Genomic DNA, 10,852 nt, shown 5'->3' on the forward strand with positions numbered 1-10,852 from the left:
GCTGTAAGATGGCGGCGGCGGGGCGCCCGTCGCGGCCGGTGTTTACCGTGGTTCCTCGTCAATGACGCTTCTGTGAGGAACTGTGCCGACAAAGACGGAAGGCGCGGCCCGGGTACAAGGCGCTATCCCTTCACGTCCAGTCGCTTCTCGCAGGACTGGAATGCCCCCTCGGGGTGGTCTGGGATCCCTAGGAGAGAAACGATAGAGTATTTGCAGGCGTGTGTGGTCGGGCATCTTGTGTGTGGAATGTCTGCGCCCCACTCGGGGCCGTTTGAGCGCGGAGACGGGGGGAGTCAAGTTAGGGCTTTTCGTTGGAAACATTGACGGGAGGAAGATGGCGTCCCCCTCCTCACCCGGTGGTGTAAGAAGCCGGTGGTGTGAGACGGCCCTGAGGAGACGCTGGATGCAGGGCGTGCTGGGGAGTGGCGCTCAGCGACGGGGTCGTGTCGTGTTGCTTTTAATGCCATCGCTGGCTGAAGGCCTGGCCAGTTCGGTCGCTTTACCTCCTTTACAGGAGTTTTCGACAATAAATGATTCTGTCTGGAGAACTTGGACGGTTGCGGGTGAGTCGGAGGCTAGTGTTGGAGGCACGTTCGGAGGGGAGAATTGCATCCTGTGAACTTGGGTTAAGTCTCCGCTGCAGGAATCGATCCGCAGGGTCACGGCCAGAGCGGATTTGCAGAGGAGGGTTTTACCAAACTGTTCATGGCTGACGTGCGGCGGCCTGTAAAGCTGGGGAACTTGTGTTTTCCGCAGATGAGGCACTCGAAGAGAAGTTACTGCGCCGATTGGGACGAGAAGGACTGGGAGTCCGCCAAGTGGAGGAGCAGCAGCAGCCGCAAGAGGGCGCGGCGGTCCCCCAGCAGCGCCCGCGAGAGCAAGCGCTGCCAGTACGACCCCGCGAAAACCTCGGACAGGTGAGGAGGGGGCGCGCGGACCGGGGTCCCCGCTTCCTGTGTGCGGTGTGGCCTGTGCTGCTTGTGAAATTGTGTGTGTGTGTCTTGGTTGGTGGGAGAAAACAAAATCTTAGAGTATTTATTGTCTTAGATTTACTGAGAAGTTGAGGATACTCGGTATTAGCCTGAAGCACTGAGAAAGTGTTTTGTTTTTGTTTTTCTAGTCATTATTTGGAAAGCAGGTCCCTAAATGAGAGAGATTATTATAGCCGGCGCTACGTTGATGAATATAGAAATGACTACAGTCAAGGGTGTGAGCCCGGGCATCGCCACAGGGACCACGAAGGCAGATACCAGAACCACAGCAGCAAGTCCTCTGGCCGGAGCGGACGGAGTAGCTATAAAAGCAAGCACAGGACTCACCACAGTACCACCCATCACCGATCACACGCGGTAGGAGCGCTTTTAAAACGTTTGGAGATTTTATTTCCCCTTGGAACAAGAAACTTTAATTTGTGTTTGACCATTTGAGAAAGTTCTGTTTAAGATGAAGTTATCTCAATTTTAACTTGCAGGAAGGATCCTTTCTATTTGTGCTTTGGATAGGAAATGCCCTAAGTACAGTATATATTTAGTTACTTAATAGGTTTTGTTACTAGTTGGCAACTGTCATTTCCGTGAAATAGTGGAGGAGATTTAATTTAGGTTAGTTTATTGCAATGATAGCAGTATAGTCTGACAGATTTTTCATGGTACTTCAAGAAATCTGATTTTTGATAAATTGAAGCCTTACCACAAAAGTAGACTAGGCCTTTTATATTTGAATGATGAGGATTAGATGTAACTTTGTTCTAGCAATGCATTCTCTCTAATTTTTTTTTTTTTTTCACTAAGCCCACCATTTAACAGATTTGAACATTGTGGAATGTGTATTAATTTGGAGATCAGCTCAGATGGCGTTTAAAGTGTCATGGTGTTATTCTTGTATACCAAAAAAAAATTTTTCTTCCCCAAATTGGGACTTCAGTTTTATTTGCTATCTTAATATTTTGTTTTCTTAGATTAGTTAGGAAATCTTAATTTGGCCACAGTCTACTTTGACAAGTAAATATTACATCCTATGATTTTGCAACAGTAAATTGGGACACTAGAAACTTAAAATTATGTTTCAGTGAATGCTACAACTAAGCATTTTTTTTAAGAAAACAATTGTGTTATGTTTTGTTGCCTTGCCACTTTGAGTATCTTATCTGAAAATCTGTTCCTTGCCATGTTTTTCTCCTGTTAACATAAACTATGTGCCCTGTGAATTTCTGGGGACTGAATTTGAAATTGCTCCTGCCAACCGTTTGTGGCCTGGCGTGTATCTGAATGCCTGAATATCTCCCCGCTGAATGAATTTCGTATTCTGCCCTGAATTCACTCGGGTATATTGATTGGCTGGATGATCTTGGTGCCGCCCACTTGACGTTTCCAGAAGAGTCACCGAAGGAAAAGATCCAGGAGTGTAGAGGATGATGAGGAGGGTCACCTGATCTGTCAGAGTGGAGACGTACTAAGTGCAAGATGTATAGAATATTTTTCAACACTTATTAACTTTTCAGATAACATATCTATATATAGATTAAGATTTCAGGGATTTGGAAATCTTTTCTCTCTTTCTGTTTTTTTGTTTTGTTTGTTTTTTTCCATTTCTTTTGGTGGTGGGGGGGGATTGTATTTTTGCTTTCTTTAGAAATTTAATGTTTGTTATGTAGAACTTCCAAAACAGTAAATCAAGTTAAATGAAATTAGCTTTAAGACTGAAATTAGACATAAAAATAGTTACATGTTTTTTGACAGTGTTGACCAATAAAATAGTGATAAGGGAATTTAGCATCAACTAGAATAATCTGCATTTATAGCATTATGATAAGCAAAATGTTTTCACTTCTTGATTTGACTGAGATTTATTTTTCTTTTTTAGATGAAATTGTTGATACTTTAGGTGAAGGAGCTTTTGGAAAAGTCGTGGAGTGCATTGATCATAAAGTGTAAGTTTCCTATCCTGGCATTGTACTTGCAGTGATCGGCATAGAAAATATATTTAGCCTTGGGCAGTGTTGCTCAGTTGGTTGAGCATCGGCCCATGTACCAAGAGGTCACACGTTCAATTCCCAGTCAGGGCACATGCCCAGGTTTTGGGCTTGATCCCCAGTAGGGGGGCATGCAGGATGCAGCTGATTGAAATCTCTCTCTCAAAAAAAGAAAAAAATCAACATATCTTTTAAAAGAAAACATATATAGCTTTAGAATATGGTCTGACCATGAGTTAGATACATCTTTACCCTTTACCTTGGGTTTTTTACTTGTCTGTAGGAAACTCTCAGTAAAAGATACTAGCTGTTTTTATTTTTATATATCTTTTTATTTATTTTTAAAATATATATTTGTTGATTTCAGAGAGGAAGGGGGAGAGAGGTAGAAACATCAATGATGAGAGAATCATTGATTAGCTGCCTCCTGTACGCCCCCTACTGGGATCGAGCCCACAACCCAGGCATGTGCCCTTGACCAGAATCAAACCCGGGACCCTTCAGTCCACAGGTTGACGCTCTTATCCACTGAGCCAAACCAGCTAGAGCTGTTTTATTTTTAAGTAGTAGTAATTAATAGTATATGCAGCTTCTAACTTCAGTTTTAAGCTGAGAACAGATTTTATTTAAGGAAAACAGTATTTTCTTGTCTCACGAGGCCCAACTGTGGCCATCTTTTTTTTAAAGGTCATTCTAGTTGCTTACATTAAGTTGCAATTAAAAGATAATACATATAATCAAAGTAGAAGTGTGTACAGTTTGAAGAGAGTGATAGAAAATTGCATGAAAATATCTTGATTATTTTTATTTATAACTTGGATTTTTCTCTAACAGGGGAGGTAGACATGTAGCAGTAAAAATAGTTAAAAATGTGGATAGATACTGTGAAGCTGCCCGCTCAGAAATACAAGTGCTGGAACACTTAAATACAACAGACCCCAATAGTACATTGTAAGTATCAAAATAGAACTTAGAAAATGGCTCTAGGTAGATTTTAAGACAATTATAAGAAGCTGTACTAAGTTATTTTTCATGTGTTTGTAGCCGCTGTGTCCAGATGTTGGAATGGTTTGAGCATCGTGGTCACATTTGCATTGTATTTGAATTACTAGGACTTAGTACTTATGATTTTATTAAGGAGAATGGTTTTCTGCCATTTCGACTGGATCATATCAGGAAGATGGCATATCAGATATGCAAGTCTGTGAATTGTAAGTACTTTTTATGAAATGTTAGCTGTTGGTGTGCTAATTTTTTAAGGAGGGTAGTGGGTTTCAGTCCCTGGTGGTTGTCTAGTAGACTAATTGAATGTTGGCCACTTCTTCAGGCTTGTGGCAAAGACATCAGAGAGGTGTGTTTTTTGTTGGTAGGGACTTTGGGTTTTGATTTGTAGAGTACAGCTACTCTTTATGTTTCATTCTCAGTTCTGCACAGTAATAAGTTGACTCATACCGACTTAAAGCCTGAAAACATTTTATTTGTGCAGTCTGACTACACAGAGGCATATAATCCCAAAATGGTAAGTCTTTCATGTATTAACTTCATAGTTCTAAATGAATGTTTAATGTCTTCTTAATATTAATACCTTCTTAACCATCATTTATGGTTTTTAGAAACGTGATGAACGTACCTTAATAAATCCAGATATTAAAGTTGTAGACTTTGGAAGTGCAACATATGATGATGAACATCACAGTACATTGGTATCTACCAGACATTATAGGGCTCCTGAAGTTATTTTAGGTAAGTATTTAATTGTGCTTTGGGAACCTTTATCTTACTGAAGCTGATTTTAAATTTTACTTATAGTTTGAAAACATAATCATTTAATTCCTGTTATGTCCCAGATACTTTGCATGTGCAGTCTTTATGTGGCATAGTGTGCCCATTTTACAGGTTAAGAAATTGAGGCTCAGAAAGAAAAAAAAAATTCCCCCTCTCCCCAATCACTAGCCTCAAGAGCCTGACTTAAGGCTTGAAACTAGTATCTCCAGAATCCTAACTCTTACATACTATCCTATTATATTTAATCTTGGACTAAGTGATTGCTTTAGGATCTTTTCTATCTCAAACATCAACTTATGCACATTTAAAAAAACGTTTTTAAGAGACATTGAGGATTTTTCCCCCTAACAGTTTGCTTTATCTTACAGCCTTAGGATGGTCCCAACCATGTGATGTCTGGAGTATAGGATGTATTCTTATTGAATATTACCTTGGCTTTACAGTGTTTCCAGTAAGTGCTTTCTTTGTATACGTGCCTGTTCATATGAATGAACACTAACTCATACATATATTTCCGTAGCTGTACCCCCCTCCCCATCATAGACTATTAGTTGTAGATAAATATAAAGAAATAAAAATTATGGTATTGTGATTCTGTTGGGCATTTCATAATTTATGATTTTATTTAAAATATTTTTTAATCTATTAAATAAACTTGCTGAATTAGGGGAACCTTTGGTGATCTGTAAGGCTTATGTTTTTTGGGGGGTTTTTTTAGCTGTAACTTGCTAAAAGTAGGCCTTTTTCAGTGATCACATCCTTCCTTGTGTCTAAACCATGTAGGGACTAGAAATGTAGCAGCTATGTTAAATGAGAACGAAGCATAATGTGCAAGTTCAGGTAGTTAACAAGTTTTCTTTATTATTTTAGACACATGATAGTAAGGAGCACCTAGCAATGATGGAAAGGATTCTTGGACCTTTACCAAAACATATGATACAGAAAACCAGGTATGTTTTGAGAGTAGATGCCTTCCTTAGTACCAGTTGGTCACCTGTCCTGATTAGAACTATAAAACAGTAATGCTTTTTCACTTAAGTAGCTGATGATTATTTTGCGGGAAGCCAGTAACGATCTCACTAGGCTGTCTTTTGAAATCTGTGGAAAATACTAGTCTGATCTATAAACACATAATAAATGATTAAAACAATCACTATTAGTAGATGTTTAAATTTTCATTGTCAACATAAACATGGATATTGACTTACTCTTAGGAAACGTAAATATTTCCATCATGATCGATTGGACTGGGATGAACACAGTTCTGCTGGCAGATATGTTTCAAGGCGTTGTAAACCTCTAAAGGTAAGCCTGGGTCATTGCTTAAATGATCCTTGAGTTTTCCCTTTTTATGGTGGAGAAAAAAAGTACAAGTGGTAGTAGAAAAAGCTGTTGACTGTTTCTTTTCCTTTTAGGAATTTATGCTTTCTCAGGATGCTGAACATGAGCTTCTCTTTGACCTCATTCAGAAAATGTTGGAGTATGAGCCAACTAAAAGGATTACTCTCAAAGAAGCCTTAAAACATCCTTTCTTTCATCCCTTAAAAAAAACTACATAGATCTCTAATTGTACAGCGAAAGAAGAGATTTTATAGACTGTATCAGTCTAATTAAGTTATTTTGTACAGCTTTTGTAAATTTCTTAAACTTTTATATTGCCTTGTTTATTTTGTTTGGATTGTTAAGTCCATAGCTAAGTAATGAACATCTTTTTCAGTGATTTCTGTATAAAATGATCTATTCAGAATAAATTTTTTTGTGTTTATGAAGTTTATATGAATCTGGACAATTTGGTTTTTAGCACAATTTTTTTTGTTTCTTGTCACTTTAAGGAATGGACATGTTTCTTCTATTAGGAGGTTTCCTTCAGTATTGGAAATATTTAGCTTTGTTTTTATTTTAGTGAATGCCAGCATTGGGACTTACACCTTTTCTGAATCAAATTACATGGGGTGTTGAACACATTATATAATATAGATGCTGTATTATAGAATTATATAATTTTCTTAACCAAGATCATCCCCATAAGTTCAATAAAAAAGTAAAAATAATTACAGGATATAAAGATCTAAAGATAAGCCAAGAAGAATTTGTTCTCCCTTATATTCCTGTTCAGATTTAATATTGCTGCTTTCCTGTCTCCCCCGGAATGGGATTTTGCAAATGGTTTAAGGTCATGTGCTCCTTCAGGACATAACAGAAGTTTCCAGATCCTTTACAGCCAAGTCTGAATTATCAAGTCACTAGTAAGTCAGATTTTTGTCCATTATCACCATCCATCACCAGAGGGTTTATTTGCTGTAATAGATGAGCCTATGTTGACATAATCACCCAAAGCCTACCTTCTGGCTTATTTTTGCTGTTGTTCCATTATATTTGTTTAGGTAGTTCTGCTCGCAGATAGGTTTCAAGGCAATGTAACGTGTGATGATGCATCTGTCATAGAACACAGTATGTTCACTGCTGAAAAACATGCTGTTCATCCCTCCCTCCAGCCCTCAACTTGCAATAACTAATCTTTTTTACTGTTGTCTAGTTTTGCCTTTTCCAAAATGTCATGAAGTTGGAATCACAAAGTACATAGCCTTTTCAGAAGGGCTTTCACTTAAAGCGTTTTTCAACCAGTGTGCATGTGGCAAGAATTTTTAAAACATGCAATACCTGCCTGGCTGTTGTGCCTCTGCTTGAGCTTTGACTTTTGAACCAGGAGATCACAGTTCAATTCCCAGTCACATGCCCAGGTTGTAGGCTCGATCCCCAGTAAGAGGGTGGGTGTGCAGAGGAAGTAGCCAATCAGTGATTCTCATCAATAAAATAGCTATACAGCTATGAAGAGTTGAACTTTAAATGCCCATTTAAATCAGCAATTTTCAGCCCTTTTCATCTCATGGCACATAAACTTTAGAGGTCTGGTGCACAGATTTGTGCACTGGTGGGGGCATGGCCTGCAGGTATCACCAGCTGTGGGAGCCCCACTGATCCTGCTTAGCCAAGTGGCCATGGACCCACCCTCTGAGTAGCTGCTGAATGAGGAAATTAGTCTGAGCTGATATTTTGGGGTAATGTCTTGGGTAAAGTCACGTTCTGTGTCCTGGGGGAACCTGGTGGAGAGCTTTGCACCCCAAAGCCACTCGGTGAATGTCCTTGATGTGTGATGCCAGGTCGGTGACACCATCGGGGATGTTCAGGGCAGCCGTGTTCCAGGATCCTCAGCCAGCAGGACAGAGTCCACAGTCACGTCCCCTCTTGCCATTCGCCTATGCCAGCTCCCTGCGCTCTTTCTAGAATGCACCTTAGAGGGCCTGCATCAGCTGGTGGGGTCAGGCCAGAGTCTGGATTGTCTCAGGTATTTGATAGGTGCAGAGACTTGGCCTCACCCTGGGCCTGCTAGTGGCTGCTCCCACAACAGGAGCAGCTGCTCATCCCGGTCAGCCAAGCAGTGCTCCCACTGTGGGAGTGCACAGTGGGACCACCAGGGGGCAGCTCCTGTATTGAGCGTCTGCCCCCTGGTGGTCAGTGCACGTCATAGTGACTGGTCGGTGATTCTGGTTGTTCCACCCTTCAGTTGCTGGGCTTTTATACATATACTAGGGGCCCAGTGCACGAAATTCGTGCACTACGGGGGTCCCTCAGCCCAGCCTGCCCCTTCTCACATACTGGGAGCCCTCAGGGGATGTCCTACTGATGGCTTAGGCCCGCTCCCTGCTCCCCTTGGGGAGCGGGCCTAAGCCGCAGTCTGGCCTCCCTTTGTGGGAGGCGACCGGGCTGATCAGAGGAAGGCACCAGCCCCATCACCCCACTGCTGCAGCCACTGCAGCCACCATGGACTCCAGTCCCTTCACCATGAAAAAATGACAACTTTCTTTAGGCATTTTCAAGATGTGTCTTTCATAGGATATGACATTTCTTATTTTTTTATCCTCACCTGAGGATATGTTTCCATTGATTTTTAGAGAATGTGGAAGAGAAAGGGAAAGACAGAAACATCAAAGTGTGAGGAACACTTTGATTGGTTGCCTTCTGCATGAGCACTGACCTGGGCTCCAGCCAGGGAAGAGCCTGTAACCTAGGTACGTGCCCTTGGTCAGAATTGAACCTAGACCCTGTGGTAGGCAGGCCAAGGCATTATCTACTGAGCCAAACCGGCTAGGGCAGGATATGATATTTCTTAGCCCTTCCAGCAGCAGACCTTCGTTGTTTTTTCTCCAGGCAGGAGTGAGGTGGGAAAACCCTACATCACCTTCTTGGATTCTTATTACCCAAGTTACTAAGAATATTACCAGTGGCATACAGGGAGCTTAGCCAATGAGCAGTCAGAAAAGGTGTTTCCTCTGTAGTTCACACTGATCCCCGGCTCGGCCCTTGCCCAGGCCTAAGGCCTCTGGCCAGGGCGTTAGGCCTGGGCAGGGGACCCCCGGCCCCGGGCGATTGCCAGCTCCTCCCCTTCCCAGGCCTCAGGCCTCTTTCCAGGCATTAGGCCTGGGCAGGGGACCCCCAGCCCACTCTGATGGCCTGCTCCACCCCTGCCCAGCCCTCAGGCCTCTGGCCGGGGCATTAGGCCTGGGCAGGGGACCCCCAGCCCGCTCCAATCACAGGCTCCGCCCCTGCCCAGGCCTAAGGCCTCTGGCTGGGGACTCCCAGCCCGCTCCAATCGCCTACCCAGGCCTCAGGCCTCTGGCCGGGGCATTAGGCCTAAACCGGGGACCCCCAGCCCACTCCTATCGCAGGCTCCGCCCATACTCAGGCCTCTGGCCGGGGTGTTAGCCCTGGGCAGGGGACCCCCAGCCCTGTGCGCTCACCGGCTCTGTCCCTACCCAGGCCTCAGGCTTCTGGCCGGGGCGATCGCTGCTCCGCCTTCCCGGTCCCCGATCTGCAGCCCAGATTCCAAGGGCAGCGTCTGGCACTGCCTGCCCCACCTGCAGTATGCAAATTTAAAGGCCATCTTTGTTGGGTTAATTTGCATAGGCTTCTGATTGGCTGGTGGGTGTAGCAAAGGTACGGTCAATTAGCATCTTTGTCTTTTATTAGTGTAGACTAGGGGCCCATTGCAGTAAGATTCCTGCAAGAATAGGGCTTCCTGAAGCTGGAGTGAAGCAGTCGCTCCCTTCTCCGCCGCTTTGCTCCTTTCTGTAGCACTTCACTCCCTTCTATGCTGTCTGTAGTCTTCGCTCCACGCCTGTGTATGCAAATTAACCAACATCTTTGTTGGGTTATTTTGCATACTTGCTCTGATTAGCTGGTGGGCTGAACAGAGGGATGGTCAATTTGCATGTTTCTCTTTTATTAGTGTAGTTTACTAAAATTCTGTGGTACACACAAAAATATTTTTTGCTTATCTGAAAAAAGATATTTTGATTCATTCACACCAGAGGGCTATTGTGTTGGCTCTCCGTTTTTTACAATCTAAGGGAAAAGAGGTAAGTGCCTGACTAGCCAGGTATTGCATGTTTTGTATTTGTATTTGAATAGCACATCTCCTCCTTCAGATGTTTGCTAATTTCAGCAAGGCCTTCCCTGGCTATGGCTACTTAAAATTGCCACAATCCCTCTTGCCAACACTATGCCTGTGCCCCTTCGTTTTTTCTATAAGAACTTTTTATGCAACTCTGCTGCTCAGTAAATATTTGGTGGATGACTTTTTTGGAGCAGAGCTCTGAGGGAGAGATCCATATAGAAAACCCAGGTGCCAGAAGCCGGTCCATCCTTGCTGCTTGACACAGTCGCTGCAGGGAAGAAACATCTGCACAGCATATGTTTCAAGGGACCTGGCGTATATGGCATACTGTTCTTAATATGTTTACTCCCCTTCTTAGCGCTATGTGTTTTAACCAAGGTCACCTCTCCGAGTAGGTTGTTTCCCCAGGTGGGGATTTTTCCCTGGAGTTAGGGATTAACAGGACTAAGGAAGGGAATAAATCAGTAAAACCCCTTAACTAAGTGCCAGGCAGGTAGTTACTCATTTTAACTACGAACAATCACGGTTAAGCTACATAATCTTTACTTAGGATAATCTCTTTCAGTTATTTCCTTGTAGCTTAACAGAACAATAGAGTAGTGACCTTGGAATGGAGATAACAAACGCCCTAACCTTTGGAA

General features: G+C 42.9%; 1 protein-coding gene across 4 annotated transcripts; it reads left to right on the plus strand.

The window, feature by feature from the left end:
- The first annotated feature begins 6 nt into the window (after positions 1 to 6).
- Positions 7 to 6,530, plus strand: CLK1 (CDC-like kinase 1). 4 transcript variants are annotated; one of them, XM_005874132.2, is made up of 12 exons: positions 7 to 917; positions 1,121 to 1,349; positions 2,374 to 2,464; positions 2,863 to 2,929; positions 3,806 to 3,922; positions 4,016 to 4,182; positions 4,396 to 4,490; positions 4,585 to 4,714; positions 5,125 to 5,207; positions 5,627 to 5,706; positions 5,971 to 6,061; positions 6,172 to 6,530. In XM_005874132.2, the coding sequence occupies exons 1-12, from the start codon at positions 706 to 708 to the stop codon at positions 6,313 to 6,315; spliced, it is 1,506 nt and encodes a 501-aa protein (XP_005874194.2). In that variant the 5' UTR covers positions 7 to 705; the 3' UTR covers positions 6,316 to 6,530. The 4 variants fall into 4 exon arrangements, with proteins under 4 accessions (XP_005874194.2, XP_014401507.1, XP_014401508.1 ...); XM_014546021.1 differs by lacking the exon at positions 3,806 to 3,922; XM_014546022.1 differs by lacking the exons at positions 7 to 917; positions 2,374 to 2,464 and having other exon boundaries at positions 1,122 to 1,349.
- Positions 6,531 to 10,852: the final 4,322 nt, after the last annotated feature.

Source organism: Myotis brandtii, unplaced genomic scaffold, assembly GCF_000412655.1.
Source record: "Myotis brandtii unplaced genomic scaffold, ASM41265v1 scaffold4259, whole genome shotgun sequence".
NCBI classification, from domain to species: domain Eukaryota; kingdom Metazoa; phylum Chordata; class Mammalia; order Chiroptera; family Vespertilionidae; genus Myotis; species Myotis brandtii.

What these genes read in the sequence shown, in the direction of transcription:
- CLK1 (XM_005874132.2), top strand. Translation starts at nt 706, where the DNA reads ATGGCTGACGTGCGGCGGCCTGTAAAGCTGGGGAACTTGTGTTTTCCG. An exon ending in GAGTGCATTGATCATAAAGT is followed by an intron (nt 2,930 to 3,805) that starts GTAAGTTTCCTA and finishes TTTCTCTAACAG; the next exon opens with GGGAGGTAGACATGTAGCAG. An exon ending in GGCGTTGTAAACCTCTAAAG is followed by an intron (nt 6,062 to 6,171) that starts GTAAGCCTGGGT and finishes TTTTCCTTTTAG; the next exon opens with GAATTTATGCTTTCTCAGGA.